Source organism: Hemitrygon akajei, chromosome 8 (genome assembly GCF_048418815.1).
Source record: "Hemitrygon akajei chromosome 8, sHemAka1.3, whole genome shotgun sequence".
Lineage (NCBI taxonomy): Eukaryota > Metazoa > Chordata > Chondrichthyes > Myliobatiformes > Dasyatidae > Hemitrygon > Hemitrygon akajei.
This window is the reverse complement of record NC_133131.1, coordinates 181,104,729-181,128,660: the sequence shown is the minus strand read 5'-3', so window position 1 is coordinate 181,128,660 and position 23,932 is coordinate 181,104,729. Positions and strand designations below refer to the sequence as shown.

General features: G+C 44.5%; 1 protein-coding gene across 15 annotated transcripts in view; it reads left to right on the top strand.

Annotated features, from left to right (window-relative positions):
* The window catches only part of LOC140732488 (plectin-like), a 384,936-nt gene that overhangs the window by 202,390 nt on the left and 158,614 nt on the right, over nucleotides 1–23,932 (top strand). For all 15 annotated transcript variants that reach the window (XM_073055248.1, XM_073055247.1, XM_073055243.1 and 12 more), the window contains 6 exons: nucleotides 8,197–8,312; nucleotides 11,152–11,258; nucleotides 11,873–11,992; nucleotides 12,075–12,170; nucleotides 12,609–12,736; nucleotides 23,257–23,350. In XM_073055248.1, the coding sequence (XP_072911349.1) occupies nucleotides 8,197–8,312; nucleotides 11,152–11,258; nucleotides 11,873–11,992; nucleotides 12,075–12,170; nucleotides 12,609–12,736; nucleotides 23,257–23,350 (661 nt within the window). The remainder of the gene's footprint in view (nucleotides 1–8,196; nucleotides 8,313–11,151; nucleotides 11,259–11,872; nucleotides 11,993–12,074; nucleotides 12,171–12,608; nucleotides 12,737–23,256; nucleotides 23,351–23,932) is intronic.

Below are 23,932 nucleotides of genomic sequence, written 5' to 3'. Positions count from 1 at the left end.
CAGTTAGGACACTGTGTGTACAAGTCACTAGTGAGGTTGCGTTTGGAGTTTTGTATTTCTAGTACTGTCAAAATTGGCCTTGACCCAATTTAGGACTTCAACTTGTGGACTTCTGTATTTTTCCATAACTAATTTAAGAGTATCAGAATTATGGTCACCTGTCCCGCAGTTCTCCTCCATTGACACCTCAGTCCCATTTCTTAATTTCTCTTTCTTCCCTATTATCACTTTTAGAAACATAGAAAGCCTACAGCACAATACAGACCCTTCGGCCCACAAAGCTGTGCCAAACATGTCCTTGCCTGAGAAATTACCTGGGGTTACCCATAACCGTCTATTTTTCTGAGCTCCATATACCTGTCCAGGAGTCTCTAAAACTTTTTTAGATTTGTTTTTAGAGAATTGGCTAATGTCTTTTTCACAGCTAGTGGATAAATATTATATATCTAACGCACAATTTTTTTAGATATTTACAATTTAGGAATTTTTTACGCGATTTGTTACTGAATTATCCATTTGCTCATTTACCAAATATGATGGATTCTACTTTTCAGCTTAAACCATTTCAAAAAGGATTGATAGCCATTATATATAAATGGCTAATGAATTTACGAATGATGTCTAATGATGAGGTTAAACGTGCTTGGGAATTGGAACTTCAGGAGTCACCCAGATGATCAATGGAATAAAATTTATCATTTAGTTAACAATTCATCTATTTGCGTCACTCCTTGATTCAGTTCAAGGTAGTGCACATGGCGCATATGTCAAAAGATAAACTAGCGCATATTTTTTCTAATATAAATCCTACGTGTGATAGACGTAACGCTGAGGTGGCTACCCTAACTCATATATTTTGGTCTTGTATAAAGTTAAATAATTTTTGGAGAAATGTTTTTAGAACGTTATCAAAAGTCTTAGGTTTGGACGTACAACTTAATTCACTTACAGCAATCTTTGGGATCACTCCAAAGGAAGCAGGAAATGTTCCTGCATCTGCTCAATGTATAATAGCTTTTCAATTTTATTGGCTAGGAGAGCTATTTTGTTGTATTGGAAGGATCCCAGTCCACCTACTGTTTTTTTTTGGGCTGTCCTCCATTATATCATGTTTAAGCTTGGAGAAAATTAGAAACATAGAAAATAGGTGCAGGAGTAGGCCATTCGGCCCTTCGAGCCTGCACCGCCATTCAGTATGATCATGGCTGATCATCCAACTCAGAACCCTGTACCTGCTTTCTCTCCATACCCCCTGATCCCTTTAGCCACAAGGGCCATATCTAACTTCCTCGTAAATATAACTAATGAACCGGCCTCAACTGTTTCCTGTGGCAGAGAATTCCACAGATTCACCACTCTCTGTGTGAAGAGGTTTTTCCTCATCTCAGTCCTAAAAGGCTTCCCCTTTATCCTTAAACTGTGACCCTTCGTTCTGGACTTCCCCAACATCAGAAACAATCTTCCTGCATCTAGCCTGTCCAATCCCTTTAGAATTTTATACGTTTCAATAAGATCCCCCCTCAATCTTCTAAATTCCGGTGAGTATAAGCCTAGTCGATCCAGTCTTTCTTCATATGAAAGTCCTGCCATCATAGGAATCAATCTGGTGAACCTTCTTTGTACTCCCTCTGTGGCAAGAATGTCTTTCCTCAGATTAGGGGACCAAAACTGCACACAATACTCTAGGTGCGGTCTCTCCAAGGCCTTGTACAACTGCAGAAGAACCTCCCTGCTCCTGTACTCAAATCCTTTTGCTATGAATGCCAACATATCATTTGCTTTTTTCACCGCCTGCTGTACCTGCATGCCCACCTTCAATGACTGGTGTACAATGACACCCAGGTCTCATTGCACCTCCCCTTTTCCTAATCGGCTACCGTTCAGATAATAATCTGTTTTTCTGTTCTTGCAACCAAAGTGGATAACCTCACATTTATCCACATTAAACTGCATCTGCTATGAATTTGCCCACTCCCATAACCTATCCAAGTCACCCTGCATCCTCTTAGCATCCTCCTCACAGCTAACACCGCCGCCCAGCTTCGTGTCATCCGCAAACTTGGAGATGCTGCATTTAATTCCCTCGTCTAAATCATTAATATATATTGTAAACAACTGGGGTCCCAGCACTGAGCCTTGCGGTACCCCACTAGTCACTGCCTGCCATTCTGAAAAGGTCCCATTTACTCCCACTCTTTGCTTCCTGTCTGCCAACCAATTCTCTATCCACGTCAATACCATACCCCCAATACCTTGTGCTTTAAGTTTGCACACTAATCTCCTGTGTGGGACCTTGTCAAAATCCTTTTGAAAATCTAAATATACCACATCCACTGGCTCACCCCTATCCACTCTACTAGTTACATCTTCAAAAAATTCTATAAGGTTCGTCAGACATGATTTTCCTTTCACAAATCCATGCTGACTTTGTCCGATGATTTCACCTCTTTCCAAATGTGCTGTTATCACATCTTTGATAACCGACTCTAGCATTTTCCCCACCACCGATGTCAGACTCACCAGTCTATAATTCCCCGGTTTTTCTCTCCCTCCTTTTTTAAAAAGTGGGGTTACATTAGCCACCCTCCAATCCTCAGGAACTAATCCAGAATCTAAGGAGTTTTGAAAAATTATCACTAATGCATCAACTATTTCTTGGGCTACTTCCTTAAGCACTCTGGGATGCAGACCATCTGGCCCTGGGGATTTATCTGCCTTTAATCCCTTCAATTTACCTAACACCACTTCACTACTAACATGTATTTCCCTCAGTTCCTCCATCTCACTAGTCAGACATTTGATACATTTGATTGTGGGAGATTTTAATTTTCCACACATAGATTGGGAAGCTCATTCTGTAAAAGGGCTGGATGGTTTAGAGTTTGTGAAATGTGTGCAGGATAGCTTTTTGCAACAATACATAGAAGTACCGACTAGAGATGGGGCAGTGTTGGATCTCCTGTTAGGGAATGCGATAGGTCAGCTGACAGATGTATGTGTTGGGGAGCACTTCGGGTCCAGTGATCACAATAGCATTAGCTTCAATATAATTATGGAGAAGGACAGGACTGGACCTAGAGTTGAGATTTTTGATTGGAGAAAGGCTAACTTTGAGGAGATGCGCAGGGATTTAGAGAGAGTGGAATGGGTCAAGTTGTTTTATGGGAAGGATGTAATAGAGAAATGGAGGTCATTTAAGGGTGAAATTATGAGGGTACAGAATCTTTATGTTCCTGTTCGGTTGAAAGGAAAGATTAAAGGTTTGAAAGCGCCATGGTTTTCAAGGGATATTAGAAACTTGGTTCGAAAAAAGAGGGATGTCTACAATAGATATAGGCAGCATGGAGTAAAGGAATTGCTCGAGGAATATAAAGAATGTAAAAGGAAACTTAAGAAAGAGATTAGAAAAGCTAAAAGAAGTTACGAGTTTGGTTTGGCAAATAAGGTGGAAGTAAATCCGAAAGGCTTCTACAGTTATATTAAAAGCAAGAGGATAGTGAGGGATAAAATTGGTCCCTTAGAGAATCAGGGTGGTCAGCTATGTGTGGAGCCGAGGGAGATGGGAGAGATTTTGAACGATTTCTTCTCTTCGGTATTCACTAAGGAGAAGGATATCGAATGGTGTAAGGTGTGGGAAACAAGTAAGGAAGTTATGGAACCTATGACAATTAAAGAGGTGGAAGTACTGGCGCTTTTAAGAAATTTAAAAGTGGATAAATCTCCGGGTCCTGACCGGATATTCCCCAGGACCTTGAGGGAAGTTTGTGTAGAGATAGCAGGAGCTCTGACGGAGATCTTTCAGATGTCATTAGAAACAGGGATTGTGCCGGAGGATTGGCGTATTGCTCATGTGGTTCCATTGTTTAAAAAGGGTTCTAGAAGTAAGCCTGGCAATTATAGACCTGTCAGTTTGACATCAGTGGTGGGTAAATTAATGGAAAGTATTCTTAGAGATAGTATTTATAATTATCTGGATAGACAGGATCTGATTAGGAGTAGCCAGCATGGATTTGTGCGTGGAAGGTCATGTTTGACAAACCTTATTGAATTTTTTGAAGTAGTTACGAGGAATGTTGACGAGGGTAAGGCAGTGGATGTAGTCTATATGGACTTCAGCAAGGCCTTTGACAAAGTTCCACATGGAAGGTTAGTTAAGAAGGTTCAGTCGTTAGGTATTAGTGCTGGAGTAATAAAATGGATTCAACAGTGGCTAGATGGGAGATGCCAGAGAGTAGTGGTGGATAATTGTTTATCGGGATGGAGGCCGGTGACTAGCGGGGTGCCTCAGGGATCTGTTTTGGGCCCAATGTTGTTTGTAATATACATAAATGATCTGGATGATGGGGTGGTAAATTGGATTAGTAAGTATGCTGATGATACTAAGGTAGGAGGTGTTGTGGATAATGAGGTGGGTTTTCAAAGCTTGCAGGGAGATTTATGCCGGTTAGAAGAATGGGCTGAACGTTGGCAGATGGAGTTTAATGCTGAGAAGTGTGAGGTTCTACATTTTGGCAGGAATAATCCAAATAGAACATACAGGGTAAATGGTAGGGCATTGAGGAATGCAGTGGAACAGAGAGATCTAGGAATAACAGTGCATAGTTCCCTGAAGGTGGAGTCTCATGTAGATAGGGTGGTGAAGAAGGCTTTTGGAACGCTGGCCTTTATAAATCAGAGCATTGAGTACAGAAGTTGGGATGTAATGTTAAAATTGTACAAGGCATTGGTAAGGCCAAATTTGGAATATTGTGTACAGTTCTGGTCACCGAATTATAGGAAAGATATCAATAAATTAGAGAGAGTGCAGAGACGATTTACTAGGATGTTACCAGGGTTTCAGCACTTAAGTTACAGAGAAAGGTTGAACAAGTTAGGTCTCTATTCATTGGAGCGTAGAAGGTTGAGGGGGGATTTGATCGAGGTATTTAAAATGTTGAGAGGGATAGATAGAGTTGACGTGAATAGGCTGTTTCCATTGAGAGTAGGGGAGATTCAAACGAGAGGACATGATTTGAGAGTTAGGGGGCAAAAGTTTAAGGGAAACACGAGGGGGTATTTCTTTACTCAGAGAGTGATAGCTGTGTGGAATGAGCTTCCTGTAGAAGTAGTAGAGGCCAGATCAGTTGTGTCATTTAAGGTAAAATTGGATAGGTATATGGATAGGAAAGGAGTGGAGGGTTATGGGCTGAGTGCGGGTAGGTGGGACTAGGTGAGATTAAGAGTTCGGCACGGACTAGGAGGGCCGGAATGGCCTGTTTCCGTGCTGTGATTGTTATATGGTTATATATATATGGTTATATGGTTATCTTTTAAGTTTGAGCAAACCTGGCGACCTCTCATTCAATATTTTCATATGATCTAAATTTTCTTTTTTTTTAACATTTTTCGGTACTGTAATCTTTTTTTTCTTCTCCGCGAAGTTTCAGATCTGACCAGAAGGTTTTTTCCCCTTTTTTTGTAATTATATCCTCAAAATGGACTGCTCAGTCTTTTTTTTGGTTTTAGGTTAGTTTAGTGGGTTTTTTTCTTCTCAATAATAGAAATTTTGAGTCTTTTTTTAAGAATTGTTAAGAGGAGTTGTGGTTCCTTTTTTATATTAGCTCAATATTATACTATACGTGATTTTGACAGTGTATATTCCTTTCTTTGTTCATACTTTTATTGAAATATGTATTTGATACAACTTCTCCTCTGATTTGTATTTGAAAATGAAAATGAAAAGACCCTATCGTATCCACCTCCACCACCGTCGCCGGCAGCCCATTCCACACACTCACCACTCTCTGCTAAAAAACTTACCTCTGATATCTCCTCTCTACCTTTTCTCCCTCTCTCTATCTTTTAGTCTTCTCCTCTTCCTCCCTTTCCTCTCACTTTTCTCCCAATCTTTCTAATCCTCTCCAGCCTTCCAACTGGTCATGAATTCTCTAGTCTCTCTTCATCCTCTCTCTATCCCCCTCTTCCTCTCCTGCAATCTCCTCCTCTCCATTTCTACCATCCTGTCCCTCCCTCCTGCTGATCAAAGCTCCAAAGTGAATTTATTATCGAAGTACATATATGTCACATAAGATTCATTTCTTTGTGAGCAGTGATGAAATGTAATCTATAGAAGACTGCATCCAAGAGAGCAAACAAACAACCATTGTGCAAAAGATAACAAATTATGCAAATACAAAAAAGAAGAGAAAAAAAAACTAGAAGATGGGGTGGTAAATTGGATTAGTAAGTATGCAGATGATACTAAGGTAGGTGGCATTGTGAATAATGAAGTAGGTTTTCAAAGCTTGCAGAGAGATTTAGGCCAGTTAGAAGAGTGGGCTGAATGATGGCAACAACACACACAAAATGCTGGTGGAACACAGCAGGCCAGGCAGCATCTATAGGGAGAAGCGCTGTCGACGTTTCGGGCCGAGGGTTTCAGGACTGACGAAGGGTCTCAGCCCGAAACTTCGACAGCGCTTCTCCCTATAGATGCTGCCTGGCCTGTTGTGTTCCACCAGCATTTTGTGTGTGTGTGTTGTTTGAATTTCCAGCATCTGCAGATTTCCTCGTGTTTGCTGAATGATGGCAGATGGAGTTTAATGCTGATAAGTGTGAGGTGCTACATTTTGGTAGGAATAATCCAAATAGGACATACATGGTAAATGGTAGGGCATTGAAGAATGCAGTAGAACAGAGTGATCTAGGAATAATGGTGCATAGTTCCCTGAAGGTGAAATCTCATGTGGATAGGGTGGTGAAGAAAGCTTTTGGTATGCTGGCCTTTATAAATTAGAGCATTGAGTATAGGAGTTGGGATGTAATGTTAAAATTTTACAAGGCATCAGTGAGGCCAAATTTGGCATATTGTGTACAGTTTTGGTCACCGAATTATAGGAAAGATGTCAACAAAACAGAGAGTACAGAGGAGATTTACTAGAATGCTACCTGAGTTTCAGGACCTAAGTTACAGGGAAAGGTTGAACAAGTTAGGTCTTTATTCTTTGGAGCGTAGAAGGTTGAGGGGGGACTTGATAGAGGTATTTAAAATTATGAGGGGGATAGATAGAGTTGACGTGGATAGGCTTTTTCCATTGAGAGTAGGGGAGATTCAAACAAGAGGACATGTGTTGAGAGTTGGAGGCAAATGTTTAAGGGGGAATTTCTTTACTCAGAGAATGGTAGCTGTGTGGAACAAGCTTCCAGTAGAAGTGGTAGAGGCAGGTTCAATATTGTCATTTAAAGTAAAATTGGATAGGTATATGGACAGGAAAGGAATGGAGGGTTATGGGCTGAGTGTGGGTTAGTGGGACTAGGTGAGAGCAAGCGTTTGGCATGGACTAGAAGGGCAGAGATGGCCTATTTCTATGCTGTAATTGTTAGATGGTTATAAGAGAAATACGGCTACTAATAATTATAAATAAATAAGCAGCAAATATTGAGAACCTAAGATAAAGAGTCTTTGAAAGTGAGTACATAGGTTGTGTAAACACATCATTGAAGGGGCAAGTGAAATTACTCCCTTTGATTTGAGAGTCTGATGGATGCTAACTGTTCCTGAATCTGATGGTGTGAGTCCTGTGCCTTCTTCCTAATAGCAGCAGCCAGAGGAGAGCAAGTCCTGGATGGTAGGGGTTCCTGACGATGGATGCTGTTTTCTTGCAACAGCACTAGATATGTCCAATGGTGGGGAATGCTTTACCTGTGATGGACTGGGCTTTATCCACTACTTTTTGAGATTTTCCAATCAAGGGCATTGGTGTTTCTATACCAGTCCGTAAAACAGTCAATATACTTCCCACCTTACATCTATAGAAGTTTGTCAAAGTTTTAGATGTCATGTCGTATCTTTATGAACTTGCAAGGAAGAATAGGTGCAGCCTTGTTTTCTTCGTAATTGTGCTTAAGTGCTGGGCCCAGGCCAGGCTCTCTGAAATAAAAACAGAGGCATTTGAAGTTGCTGAGCCTTTCCAACTCTGATCCTTCAATGAGGACTGGTTCATGCACCTCTGGTTTCCTCCTTCTGAAGTCAATAATCCTGAATCAATGTTATCACAACATTGAGTGAGAGGTTGTGGTATTGTTGATAGTTGTATATCTGTCCTTCCACATCACAGGGACCATCCTATCCCTCCCTCCCCCTGTTGATTGTGCATCTACAGGATCATCCTGTCATCCTCTCCCCTTGATGGCTGTCTATCTGTCCTTCATCCCCAGGCCAATGCTGATTGACATGAACAAGGTTTACCGACAGAAGAACCAGGAGAACCTGGAGCAAGCCTTCAGTGTCGCCGAGAAGGAGTTCGGTGTCACCAGACTGCTGGACCCTGAAGGTAAGACCAATTACAATGGCTTCTTGTTCTCTCCTAGCAGCCCTCCTCTCTTCACCGAATCCTTATGCCTCACCTTTATCTGTGTCTCTCTGGGGTTCCCTCAGTCTCTGTCTCTCTGTCTCTCCCTTGCTACCGTATTCCAGTTAACTTCCGTCAGGGCACACGCTCTTGTTGGCACACACACACTGTTTTTGGCACATGCACTCCTGTGGTCTCATGCTGTCCCATAGACGCAGGCACACACACACTCCTGTGAGTACACTCTTCCACAGTCACATGCACTTATACAGTCACATACACTTCCGCGGTCACACACACTCCCACGGTCACACACACTCCCGCAAGTACACACTCCCACAGTCACACACAGTCCCACAAGTACACACTCCCACAGTCACACACACTTCCGTGGTCACACACACTCCCACAGTCACACACACACTCCCATAGTCACACACACGCCCGCGAGTACACACTCCCATAGTCACACACACACTCCCACAATCACACACACACACTCCTGTGAGTACATACTCCCACAGTCGCTCACACTTCCATACACCCGCAGTCACATTCTACTGCTGTTGCACAGTCCAATGTGACCACTCTTCTGCGGTCACACAGTCCAATAGGCACACATTCCCAAGGTATAAATGCAAGAGGATTATCCTTTTACTCCAGTAGCAGAGTACTATACAAAAATGACAATTGTAAGTTAATATAAATCTTAATATAAATTACTTCTAACTTACACATTACATTAAACATAACAACACTTGTAAATCTTGCTCCGAAATTTCATCCTTAATAATGGAGTCTAAAATGTGCTAGCTGTCAAGTTTATTAATGGGTCTGTCGTACCCTGCTTTTTTTCTACCTTCCCTTCTTAAACAGGTATGTCACGTTTGTAATATTCTAATCCTCTGTGATCCTCCTCACACCAGAGATTCAAGGAAGATCACTTTTAAGATCATAAGATATAGGAACAAAATTAGGCCATTTGGCGCATTGAGTCTGCTACGCCATTTCATCATGGCTGATCCACTTTTCCTCAGCCCCTGTCTCACTGCCTTTCCCACCCCACCCCGTCATATCCCTTCATGCCCTGACCAATCAAGAATCTATCAGGATTTAGCCTCCACAGCTGCCTATTTTCTCTTGTTTGCAGTTTTTCAGTCTTCTGGAACCATTACAGAGTCTAATGAAAGATCATTAGTGATGCCTCCACAATCTCTTCATCCATCTCTTTCAGACCCTGGGCTATACACCATCTGGTCCAGGTGACTTATCTACCTTCAGACGTTTCAGTTTCCTAAGAACCTTCTCTCCAGTAATGGTAACATACTTCATAACCTCTGACACCTGGAGCTTCCACCATACTGTGAAGACTGATGCAAAATACTTTTTCCAGTTTTTTTCCAACATTTTGTTGTCCCCCATTGCTACCTCTCCAGCATCGTTTTCCAGCAGTCTGATATCCACTCTCACCTCTCTTTTATCTACATTTGGTATCCTCTTATATATTATTGGTTAGCTTACTTTCTTAATGATTTTATTAGTTGCCTTCTGTTGGTATGTAAAAGCTTCCCAATTCCATAACTTTCCACTAATTTTTTCTCTATTGTGTGCCCTCCCTTTGGCTTTTATGTTGGCTCTGACTTCCCTTGTTAGCCATGGTTGTGTCATCTTTCCTTTAGAATACTTCTTCCTCTTTGAGATGTATATATCCTGTGCCATCCAAACTGCTGTCAAAAATTCCTGCCATTGCTGCTCTGCCATCATCCTCGCCAGTGTTCTCTTCTAATCAATTCTGACCAACTCCTCTCTCATGCCTCTGTAATTCCCTTTATTCTACTGTAATAATATATCTGACTTTAGGATCACTTTCCCCTCAGGTTCTTTTACCTTAAGCTCTCTAATCAATTCTGGTTCATTGCACAACACCCACCGCAGAAGTGCTGATCCACTAGTGGGCTCAACCATAGAAAACATAGAAACATACAAAGCCTACAGCACCAACAGGCCCTTCGGCCCACAAAGCTGTGCCGAATATGTCCCTACCTTAGAACTACCTAGGCTTTACCGATAGCCCTCTATTTTTCTAAGCTCCATGTACCTATCCAGGAGTCTCTTAAAAAACCCTACCGTTTCCACCTCCACCAGCACCGCCGGCAGCCCATTCCACGCACTCACCATTCTCTGCATAAAAAGCTTACCCCTGACATCTCCTCTGTACCTACTTCTAAGCACCTTAAGCCTATGCCCTCTCGTGCTAGCCATTTCAGCCTTGGGAAAAAGCCTCTGACTATCCACACGATTAATGCTTCTCATTAACTTGCTCTAAAAAGCCATCTCATTCTAGAAATTCCCTCTCTTTGAATCCTGCGCCTACCTTACTTTCCCAATATACCTGCATATTGAAATCCCCCATGACTATTCTAACTGCCCTTTTGGCATGCATTTTCATCTTCTGTTGTAACTTCTAGACCACATCCTAACTACTGTTTGGGAGTCTATATGCAACTCCCATCAGGGTCATTTTAATCCTTGCAATTCCTTAACTCCGTCTACAACAATTCAACACCTAATGAGCCTATGTCACCTGTTTCATTTGATTTCAATTTTTACCAACAGAACCAAACCACCTGCTCTGCCTCCTGCCTGTCCTTTCGATGCTTTGTGTATCCTTGGACATTAAGCACCTATATCTTATGTCCTCTCCCTCCCTCCCCCTCTCCTCCTCCCTCCCACTCTCTCCCTCCCCCTCCCTCCCCCCTCCTCTCCCTCCTGCTTCACATTCCGCACTCTCTCACTGATTTTCATCACTTCTCTCTTGTAGATGTGGACGTCCCCCATCCGGATGAGAAGTCAATCATCACCTATGTGTCTTCTTTATATGATGCCCTACCAAGGGTCCCCAGTGTGGAATCAGGGGTCCGAGCCAACGTGAGTACTGTTGAATTATTGGTGAAGCAGCATTTGGGCCATATTCTCAAATACACATCTGGTCCACATTCCTGACCGCCATCTTCCATGGCACTTCTGCCCTACATTCCCAACCACCATCTACCATGGCATCTCTGCCCTGCCTTCCTGGCCGCCGTCTTCCATGGCACCTCTGCCCTACATTCCTAACCACCATCTACCATGGCATCTCTGCCCTACATTCCCAACCACCATCTACCATGGCATCTCTGCCCTACATTCCCAACCACCATCTACCATGGCATCTCTGCCCTACATTCCTAACCACCATTTACCATGGCACATCTAATCCATATTCTTGATCACCATCTCATATGCACATCTGGCCCACATTCCCAATCATCCATCTCCCAATGCACATCTGGTCCACATGTTCCTGATCACAATCTCACATGCACATCTGGCCCACGTGTTTCTTATCATCACCTCATATGCACACCTGGTCCACATGTTCCTGTCCACCATCTCCAATCGTTCATCTGGCCCGCATTCTCAACTACTGTATCCCATTGCACATCCTGACCACCATTTCCCATCACACACTTCCCCGCTCATACAAGGTTTTGTAACTGCAGGAGATTGAACTTCACTGGCAAGAATATTACGAGCTGGTGACCTTGCTGCTACAGTGGATCCGACACCACATTACAATGTTTGAGGAGAGGAGATTCCCAGGGACTTATGAGGAGATGGAGGTGAGTGGAAAGCAAGTTGGAAGGGTAGTAAATGGGCCTTGATCATTGCCATTACTGTAACAGTGAACATTGTATTTCTTAGGTTCTCTGGAGACAGTTCCTCAAGTTTAAAGAATCTGATTTGCCCATTAAAGAGATTGAGAAAAACAAGAGCAAAACTGTCTTCAAATCCTTTGAGGTTGGTGGTTGCTTCAGCCTGCCTGACTCTCTGTTTGAAATGTGACTGTGAGTAGGAGGAGTACAGACTCTCCGAGATTCCCAGAAGGACTGGATATGTGCCCCTTCTCAACCCCACTGCCCAGTTCGCTCTTCCCCCTCAGTCTATGTCTGTGACCTCCCCTTGGATCTGTATCTCTCCTCACACCCCTCCCTTGAGTCAGTACCTCCTCCTCAGTCTGCGCCACTTCTTTTTGTTCTGTGCCTGTGTCCCTTCCTGAATTTGTGATGTTTCCTTCTACCCCGCTCCCCAGCCAACCGGGTCAATTCCTCACCCTCCGTCTGTGTCTGTGTCCCTTCCTGAATCTGGGATCTTCCCTTCTCCCCAGTACTGGGTCAGTCCCTCCTCATACCCAGACACAATAATCACTGAGTCCTGTCTTATTGTGCTGTTGTTCAGGCTGCTGTACAAGGCGGTCAGCTGAAAGTTCCTGCTGGTTACTATCCCATCGACGTGGAGAAGGAATGGGGAAAGCTTCACGTCTCCATCTTGGAGAGGGAGAGAATTTTGCGCAGCGAGTTTGAGAGGTCAGTGCTGATGCTGAGTTTATGTGGCTGCCGAGGTTCATTGGGGAAACACATCTTTGTAGTACAATTTCAGTACAAAATAACCACTGAGCACATTGTGTTTGTGCTACTTCCATCCAATGATTCCCATAATCCCATTGCCCCAATTCTCTGCCCCGTTGTCCTAATTCGCAATTCTATTGCCCAATAGGCATTAGAGGATCAGAGCTGGAGAGAGTCAGTAACTTTAAATTCCTTTTATTAGCAATCTGTCCTAGGACCAGCACTTACATATCATCACAAAGAAGGCAGAACAATGTCTCTTTTGTCGTAGAAGTTTGCACAGGTTCAGCATGTTTTCTAAAACTATGACAAACCTTTATAGATGCACAGTGCAGAGTATCCTGACTGGTTGCATCATGACCTGGTATGGAACCACCAATGCACAGGAATGTAAAAATCTATAGAAAGTGGTTGGGGGATACAGTCCAGTCCATCATAGGCAAAGTCTTTCTCACCACTGAATGCATTTACACAGAGTTTTGCTGCAAGAAAGCAGTATCCATCATCAGGGACTCTTAGCATCCCAAGCCATGCTCTCTTCTTGCTACTATCATCAGGCAGGAGATACAAGAGCCTTAGATTGCACACCACCAGGTTCAGATACTGTTATTACCCTTCCGACATCACCAGGGATAACAGAGTCATAGAGTCATAGAAAGATACAGTACAGAAACAAGCCCATCAGCCCATCTAGTCTATTTAAAACCACTTAATCATTTGAACTGACCAGCCCCATCGACCTGCACTGGGACCATAGCCCTCCGTACCCCTCCCATCTATATACCTATTCAAACTTTTCTTAAATGTTGAAATCAAACCTGCATTCACCACTTGTGCTGGCAACTCATTCCACACTCTCACGGCCCTCTGAGTGATGAAATTTCCCTTCATGTTCCCCTTAAGTCAAGTCAAGTCACTTTTTTGTCATTTTGACCATAACTGCTGGTATAGTACATAGTAAAAATGAGACAACGTTTTTCAGGACCACGGTGTTACATGACACAGTACAAAAACTAGACTGAACTACGTAAAAAAAAAAACACAGAGAAAGCTACACTAGACTACAGACCTACACAGGACTGCGTAAATTGCACAAATACAGTGCAGGCATTACAATAAATAATAAACAGGACAACAGGGCAAGTTGTCAGTCCAGGCTCTGGGTATTGAGGAGTCTGATAGCTTGGGGGAAGAAACTGTTACATATTCTGGTCGTGAGAGCCCGAATGCTTCGGAGCCTTTTCCCAGATGGCAGGAGGGAGAAGAGATTGTATGAGGGGTACATGGGATCCTATATAAAGCTGTTTCCTTTGCGGATGCAGCGTGTCGTGTAAATGTCCATGATGGTGGGAAGAGAGACCCCGATGATCTTCTCAGCTGACCTCACTATCCACTGCAGGGTCTTGCGATCTGAGATGGTGCAATTTCCGAACAGGCAGTGATGCAGCTGCTCAGAATGCTCTCAATACAACCCCTGTAGAATGTGATGATGATGGGGGATGGGAGATGGACTTTCCTCAACCTTTGTAGAAAGTAGAGACGCTGCTGGGCTTTCTTTGCTGTGGGAGCTTATGTTGAGGGACCAGGTGAGATTCTCCGTCAGGTGAACACCAAGAAATTTGGTGCTCTTTAAGATCTCTACCGAGGAGCCGTCAATGTTCAGCGGGGCGTGGTCGCTCCCAGCCCTCCTGAAGTCAACAACCATCTCCTTTGTTTTGTTCACACTTAGATACAGGTTGTTGGCTCAGCACCAGTCCGTTAGCCGCTGCACCTCCTCTCTGTAAGCTGACTCGTCGTTCTTGTTGATGAGACCCACTACGGTTGTGTCATTGATAAACTTGAAGATATGGTTCGAGCTGTGTGTTGCAGCACAGTCATGGGTCAGCAGGGTGAACAGCAGTGGACTGAGCACACAACCCTGGGGAGCCCCCGTGCTCAGTGTGATGGTGTTGGAGATGCTGCTCCCGATCCGGACTGACTGAGGTCTCCCAGTCAGGAAGTCTAGGATCCAGTTGCAGAGGGAGGTGTTCAGGCCCAGTAGGCTCAGCTTTCCAATCAGTTTTTGAGGGATGATTGCGTTGAATGCTGAACTGAAATCTATGGACAGCATTCGAACATATGTGTCTTTTTTGTCCAGGTGGGTTAGGGCCAGGTGGAGGGTGGTGGCAATGGCGTCATCTGTTGAGCGGTTGGGACGGTACACAAACTGCAGGGGGTCCAGTGAGGGGGCCAGCAGGTCTTGATATTCCTCATGACAAGCCTCTCGAAACACTTCATGATGATGGATGTAAGTGCAATGAGACGGTAGTCATTCAGGCAGGACACTGAAGACTTCTTCGGCACGGAGACGATGGTGGCAGCCTTGAAGCACGTTGGTACAGTGGTGCTGCTCAGGGAGATGTTGAAGATGTCAGTGAGAACATCTGTTAGCTGGTCTGCACATCCTCTGAGCACTCTACCAGGGATGTTGTCTGGTCCAGCAGCCTTCCGTGGGTTGACCCTGCACAGGGTTCTTCTCACGTCGGCCACGGTGAGACACAGCACCTGGTCATTTGTAGGAGAGGTGGACTTCCTCGCCGCCACATCATTTTCCGCCTCAAACCGGACGTAGAAATTATTCAGCGCATCTGGGAGGGAGGCATCACCTGCACAGTCAGGTGATGTTGTCCTGTAAATGGTGATGTCCTGGATGCCCTTCCTCATACGCCGCGTGTCACCGCTGTTCTGGAAGTGGTTGTAGATCAGCTGGGCGTGTGCACGCTTTGCCCCTCTGATGGCTCAGGACAGTTTGACCCTTGCTGTTGTTAGAGCTGCCTTGTCGCCTGCTCTGAAGGCAGAGTCATAGGTCCTCGGCAGTGCACGCACCTCCGCGGTCATCCATGGTTTCTGGTTAGCGCGTATAGTGATGGTCTTGGACAGAGAAACATCATCAATGCACTTGCTGATGTAGCTGTTCACTGATGCTGTGATGTTGGTAGAGTTGCCATCGGTTGCAGCCTCCCTGAACATGTGCCAGTCAGTGTGCTCAAAGCAGCCTTGAAGAGCAGAGATAGCTCCTGCTGGCCAGATTTTCACCTGCTTCTGAACTGGTCTGGAACGTCTGACAAGAGGTCTGTATGCTGGGATTAGCAAAACAGAGATGTGGTCTGAGTAGCTGAGGTGGGGGTGGAGCTCTGCCCGGTACACGTCGGGGATGTTTGTGTAAACCAGGTCCAACGCGTTCTCCCCCCTCGTTGCAAAGTCTACATACTGATGGAATTTGGGGAGCACTGACTTCAGATTCGTGTGGTTGAAATCACTGGCGACAATAAACAGACCATCAGGGTGTGCGTTCTGCACACATGATCATGATCAAGACATGACTGCTAAGCTGATTCAGTGTGCTACATGCATAATGTGGGAGGTCAGGGACACTGATGGTGCCCCCAGCTGCTACAGCTGTGGAAAGTGTGTCCAGATTCAGCTTCTGAAGGAGCATGTTGCTGCACTGAAGAAAGAACTGGATGACCTCAGGTTTATCTGTGAAAATGAGAGTTTTCTGGACAGGACCTACAGTGAGGTTGTTACACCAAGGATACCGGAAGAGAGAAAGGGGGCGACAATGAGGAAGTAAAGGATGTTTGAAGTACAGCAGACCCCAGGGAAAGTACCTCTTGTAAACAGGTTCACCCTCTTGGAAGCTGTCAGGACAGAAGATACTGCCAGTCTGAGAGGCAGACAGGTCTGCGAGCCGAAAATTGGTGCAGAAGCAGAGCCAAGGAGTCAGACATCAGGAAGAGCCGTGGTAGTAGGGGACTCCATAGTAAGAGGACATCACTGACCGATTGCAGGGAATCCTCAAGGGTGAAGGTGAACAGCCGGAAGTGGTAGTGCACGTCGGCACAAATGACATCGGAAAGAAGAGGAAGGACATTCTGCAGCGGGACTTCAGAGAACTCAGAAGAAGGCTGAAAAGCAGGACTTCCAGAGTGGTTATCTCTGGTTTGCTTCCAGTTCCTCGTGCTGGAGAGGGCAGGAACAGGGAGATAATGGATCTGAATGTGTGGCTGAGGAACTGGTGCAGGAAGCAAGGATTTACATTCTTGGACCACTGGGATCTGTTTTGGGGTAGGGATGAATTGTACAAAAGGGACGGGTTGCACCTTAATAGGTGGGGGACCAGCATTCTGGCAGACAGGTTTGCCACTGCAACACGGATGTGTTTAAACTAAGTAGTGGGGGGGAGGGGATGAACTAGAAATATAAGGATGGAGTTAAAGGGAAAGTGAAAATAAGAAAAGTTAAAAAGGACAACAGAATCAATGGAATAGAAAGCTCAAGAAGAGATCATACAGTATGGCCAAGTGAAATAGGAATTGATATGAAAGGAGAGGGGACTAACAAATTAAAAGTATTATATATGAATGCACGAAGTATAAGGAATAAAGTAGATGAGCTTGAGGCTCAGTTGGAAATTGGCAAGTACGATGTTGTGGGAATAACTGAGACATGGCTTCAAGCGGACAGGGCCTGGGAAATGAATATTCAAGGATATACATCTTATCGAAAGGACAGACTGACGGCAGAGGGGTGGGGTGGCTCTGTAGGTGAGGAATGATATTCAGTCCCTTGCGAGGGGGGGACATAGAATCTGGGGATGTAGAGTCAGTATGGATAGAACTGAGAAATTCTAAGGGTAGAAAGACCCTAATGGGAGTTATCTACAGACCCCCAAACAGCAGTCTGGATGTAGGGTGTAAATTGAATGAAGAGTTAAAATTGGCATGTCGCAAAGGTAATGATACAGTTGTCATGGGGGACTTCAACATGCAGGTAGACTGGGAGAATCAGAATGGTACTGGACCCCAAGAAAGGGAGTTTGTGGAGTGCCTCCGAGATGGATTCTTAGAACAGCTTGTACTGGAGCCTACCAGGGAGAAGGCAATTCTAGAGTTAGTGTTGTGCAATGAACCGTATTTGATCAGGGAGATCGAGGTAAAGAAACCATTAGGAGGTAGTGACCATAATATGATATGTTTTAACCTACAATTTGAGAAGGAGAAGGGAAAATCGGATGTGTCAGTATTACAGTTGAACAAGGGGAACTATGGAGCTATGAAGGAGGAGCTGGCCAATGTTCAATGGAACAATACCCTAGCAGGGAAGACAGTGGAACAACAATGGCAGGTATTTCTGGGAATAATGCAGAAGGTGCAGGATCGGTTCATTCCAAAGAGGAAGAAAGATCCTAAGGGGAGTAAGGGGCGGCCGTGGCTGACGAGGGAAGTAAAGGGCAGTGTAAAAATAAAAGAGAAGAAGTATAACATAGCAAAGATGAGCGGGAAACCGGAGGACTGGGAAGCTTTTAAAGAGCAACAGAAGATAACAAAAAAGGCAATACACCAAGAAAAAATGAGGTACGAAGGTAAACTAGCGAGGAATATAAAGGAGGATAGTAAAAACTTCTTTAGATATGTGAATAGCAAAAAAATAGTTAAGACCAAAATTGGGCCATTGAAGACAGAAACGGGTGAATTTATTATGGGGAACAAGGAAATGGCAGATGAGTTGAACAGGTACTTTGGATCTGTCTTCACTAGGGAAGACACAAACAATCTCCCAGATGTAATAGTGGCCAAAGGAACTAGGGTAAAGGATGAACTGAAGGAAATTTATATTAGGCAAGAAACGGTGTTGGATAGACTGTTGAGTCTGAAGGCTGATAAGTCCCCAGGACCTGATGGTCTGCATCCCAGGGTACTTAAAGAGGTGGCTCTAGAAATTGTGGACGCATTGATAATCATTTTCCAATGTTCTATAGATTCAGGAACAGTTCCTGCTGATTGGAGGGTGGTAATGTTGTCCCTCTTTTCAAGAAAGGGGGGAGAGAGAAAACAGGGAATTATAGACCGGTTAGCCTGACGTCAGTGGTGGGAAAGATGCTGGAGTCAATTATAAAAGAGGAAATTACGACACATTTGGATAGCAGTACAAGGATCAGTCCGAGTCAGCATGGATTTATGAAGAGAAAATCATACTTGACTAATCTTCTGGAGTTTTTTGAGGATGTAACTATGAAAATGGACAAGGGAGAGCCAGTGGATGTAGTGTACCTGGACTTCCAGAAAGCTTTTGATGAAGTCCCACATAGGAGATTAGTGGACAAAATTAGGGCACATGGTATTGGGGGCAGAGTATTGAAAATTGGATATGGATTGAAAATTGGCTGGCTGACAGGAAACAAAGAGTAGCGATTAACGGGTCCCTTTCGGAATGGCAGGCTGTGACCAGTGGGGTACCGCAAGGTTCGGTGCTGGGACCGCAGCTGTTTACAATATACATTAATGATTAGACACGCTGGAGGCAGGAAGCATGTTCCCGCTGATGGGTGAGTCCAGAACTAGAGGCTACAGTTTAAGAATAAGGGGTAGGCCATTTAGAACAGAGATGCGGAAAAACTTTCACCCGGAGAGTGGTGGATATGTGAAATGCTCTGCCCCAGAAGGCAGTGGAGGCCAAGTCTCTGGATGCATTCAAGAGAGAGTTAGATAGAGCTCTTATAGATAGCGGGGTCAAGGGATATGGGGAGAGGGCAGGAACGGGATACTGATTGTGTATGACCAGCCATGATCACAGTGAATGGCGGTGCTGGCTAGAAGGGCCGAATGGACTACTCCTGCACCTACTGTCTATTGTTATTGACACAAAAGTTGGGGGTGTTATGGATAGTGTGGAGGGTTGTCAGAGGTTACAGTGCAATATCGATAGGATGTAGAACTGGGCTGAGAAGTGGCAGATGGAGTTCAACCCAGATAAGTGAGAAGTGGTTCATTTTGGTAGGACAAATTTGAAGACAAAATATAATATTAATGGTAAGACTCTTGGCAGTGTGGCGGATCAATAAGGATTTGGAGTCCATGTCGATGGGACACTCAAAGCTGCTGTGCAGGTTGACAGTGTTGTTAATAAGGCGTATGGTGTGACGGCCTTCAACTGTGGGATTGAGTTCAAAAGCTGTGTAGTAATGTTAAACTTATATAAGATCTTTTGGACATCACTTGGAGTTCTGTGTTCAGTTCTGGTCACCTCACTGTAGGAAGGACTTGAATACTATAGAGAGAGTGCAGAGGAGATTTACAGGGATGTAAGTCCTTGGATTGGAGAGCATGCCGTATGAGAATAGGTTGAGTGAACTTGGCCTTTTCTCCTTGGAGCGATGGAGGATAAAGGGTGAGCTGATCAAGGTGTTTAAGATGATGAGAGGCATTGACCGTGTGGATAGCCAGAGGCTTTTTCCCAGGGCTGAAATGGCTAACACAAGGGGTCATAGTTTTAAGGTGCTTGGAAGTAGGTACAGGAGGAATATCAAGCATAAGTTTTTCACCCAGAAAATGCTGGATGTGTAGAGTGCACTGTTAATGGTAGAGATGGATACAGTAGGGTCTTTTAAGAAACTCTTAGATAGGTACGTGGAGCTTAGAAAAATAAAGGGCTATGCTGTAAGGAAATTCTAGCCAGTTTCTAAAGTAGGTTACATGGTTGACGTAACATTGTGGGCCAATTGACTTGAAATGTGCTGTAGATTTCTATGTTCTAACATCTTCTGACCTATGTCACCTCTTTCTAATGATTTGATTTCACTTTTACCAAGAGAGCAGCACCACCCTCTCTGCTTTCCTGCCTGATCTTTCATTACAATGTGTATCCTTGGACATTAAGCTCCTAGCTGTAATCTTCTTTCAGCCATGGTTCAGTGATACCTACAACATCATGCTTGTCAATCTGTAACTGTGCTACAAGTTTATCTACCTTATGCCGTATAGTGCGCATTCAGTCCTGTATTCATCTTTTATAATTTTATCTGCCGTGTTGCAACTTATCCTGTTGACTGCAGTTTTGCCCTATCTCTCCTCTGTTTGTAAACCAGCTACCTCATCTTCAGCACTGTTATCCGCCTTTGCTATGATACTTCTTGCATTGAAATTTAGGCAGTTTGGGGCACTAGTCGCACCATGCTCAATCTTTTGATTCATAGCTTTGTCTGAGTTACCAATATCTGCCTGCACAACCTCTCCCCTAAATATTATGGCACTCTGGTTCCCGTCCCCCTGCAACTCTAGTTTAGACTCCCCTGTGCAGCATTAACAAACCTTCCTGTTAGGATATTAGTCCCACTCCAGTTCAGGTACGACCATCCCTTCTGTATAGGTCCCACCTTCACTGGAAGAGAGGACAATGATCAAAATATCTTATGCCCATCCTGCCTCCTACACCATTCCTTAGCTACGTATTAAACTGTATAATCTTCCTAGTTCTAGCTTCACTAGCATGTGGCACTGATAGCAATCCTGAGATCACTACCGTGATAGTCCCTGCCCTTTAACAGCACCAAACTCCTTGTACTCCCTATGCACACCTATATGGACCACAACTTTTTCCTGTTCATCCTCCCACTTAAGAATGCTGAGGACTCGATCCGAGATTTTCCCAGACCCTCATCCAGGAATCTCATTCTCCTTCAGAGAACCTCCTGGCCATTCCCCTAACAAATCCCTTTTCACCACAGTGTGCCTCTTCTCTAATCCCTTCCCTTCCAAATCACAGAGGTAGACCCATTTTAATGTCAGAGACCCAAGCACTGTGACTTTCCTCTGTTAGATCATCCACCCCCCTACAGTATCCAAAGTGTTGTTGAGGGGGATGGCCAAAGGGGTACTCTACACTGGCTCCTTAACCATTTTCCCCTTCCTGACTGTCACCCAATTTCCTACGTCCTGCACCTTGGGTGTAACTACCTCTCTATAAGTCCTGTATCACCCCTTCAGCCTCCCTAATGATCGGGAGTTCATCCAGTTTAAGCTCCATCTCCTTAGCGTGGTTTTTTAGAAACTGCAGCTGGATGCACTTCTCGCAGTTGTAGCTATCAGAGACACTGGAGGTCTCCCTGCCTTCCACATCTTGCAAGAGGAACATTTTACCATCCTGCCTGGCATCTCTTCTGAAGCAGATGAGCAGTTATAAAGAAGAGAAGGGAAAAAAACACTTTTCTTTCCTTTGCTTTCTCTGAGTGAAGTCTGTCTTTGCTGAAACCTCAAAGACTTAAAGCCTTACGACCACTCTGACTTTGTCCGCTCAGACAATGGGCACTATGCTTGCCCCTGCCTTCATTTAATTTACTCTTACTAATCAATCCCAGATGCTGAATGATTGCTGGTCAAAGCTCTATTACACTACCACGAACTGCTCCTGCTTTTTATCCTTGGCTGGTGGACCTGATTGAAGTACCTTCCTCTCCTAACATCTGATGTCCAGATTGGCCACTGGTCAAAGCTGAGACAAAGCTAAGTCAGATCTTTTCTGATACCAGCAAAATTGGTCTTTCTTTAATTTTGGTGCTTCAGGTCGGTGTCTAAGGTCAATGCCGCAAGTTAATCGCTAGGGTCAGTGAGTCAGGACGGTGTCTCAGGTCAATGAGTCAGGACAATGTCAGAGGTCGGTGAGCCGGGTCTGTGTCTGAGGTTGGTGAGTCAGGACGGTGTCTCAGGTTTGTATCTCATTGGTGCCTCGGGTTGGTGTCTCAGGTCAATGCCTCAGAGCAGTGCGTCTGGTCAGTGCCTCAGGTTGGTGACATTAACCTGAGGCACTGACCATGCACGCTGACCTGAGGCGTGGTCGCTGATTAGGGTCGGTGTCTGAGGTCAGTGAGTCGGGTCGGTGTCTGAGGTCCGTGTCTCAGGTCTGTATCTCATTGGTGCCGGGACTGTGTCTCAGGACGGTGTCTGAGGTTGGTGTTTTGGGACAGTGTCTCAGGACTGATGGAAGGTCCCAACTAGATAATTTGACCATCCCTCTGCCACCATAGATGCTGTCAGACCATGTTTAATTTATTTTTTCATATTTAGTGATACAGCACAGAGTAGGCCCTTCCAGCCTTTCGAACAACACTGCTCCAACGAGCCCTGACATCTTCATTTAACCCTAACCTAATGATAAGGCAATTGACATGACCATTTAACCTATTCACTACATCTTTGGATTGTGCATTCCACAGGGAGGAAGTAGAGGCTCTCCTTACAAAGGACGTCGGAATTGAACTCCAACTCTGGAACACTCCAAGCTGTAATAAGCGTTTTGCTAACTGCACTGATGTTCCAATGCACCAGTCAGACTTTATTCAGCTGATGCTTTTTCTAATTGGAAAATGGAGGGGGCTCTGTGGGAGAGAAGGTTAGATTAACCCATCAGCACAACATGGTGAGCATACAGGCCTGTAATGTGCTGTAGTGTTCTCTGTTTATCCAAACTGCTGCCTTGTATTACTTCCTGATCCTTTCCTTTGAGCTCCATATACCCCTTCAATTGGGCTGCCAACTGATGAATGCATTCTCAACTCCTGCACCCATTAAAACATAGAACAGTACAGCATAGGAACAGGCCATTCAGCCCACAATGAACAGGCCACCCATTAACTGTTTCTACTACCTAAATGTCGCTGACAGGTTGGAGCGATTCCAGCGGATCATCTTGAAGATTGAGCAGGACTCAAATGTCTGTGAGGAACAGTTAAAACACGCAGACAGTCTCCTCAAAGCGGTAAGTGTAAAGGGATTGAGTAGATCAGGAAGAAGAAGGGGTGAGGGGTGGGATAAGACCTTATGACATAGGAGCAGAATTATGCTATTTGGCCCATCGAGTCTGCTCTGCCATTTCATCAAGGCTGATCCAATTTTCCTCTCAGCCCCAATCTCCTGCCTTCTCTCCATATCTCTTGCATGCCCTGGCCAACAAAGAATCTGTCAACCTCTGCCTTAAATATATAAAAAAGCTTGGCCACAGATGCTCGTGACAAAGAATTCCACAGATTCACCACTCTCTGGCTGAAGAAAATCCTCCTCCTCTCCATTCTAAAAAGATGCCTTTCTATTCTGAGGCTGTGATCACTGGTCTTAGACTCTCTCATCATAGGAAGCATCCTCTCCACATTCACTCTATCAAGGCCTTTCATCATTCAATAGATTTCAATTGGGTCACCCCTTATTATTCTGAACTCCAGTGAATATAAGCCTAGTGCCATCAAACAATTTTCATATGACGCTGTTTTATCCTGTAATCTTTTTCGTCTACCTTCTTTGAACTCTCTCCAGTTTCAGCACATCCTTTCCAAGGGACCCTAAA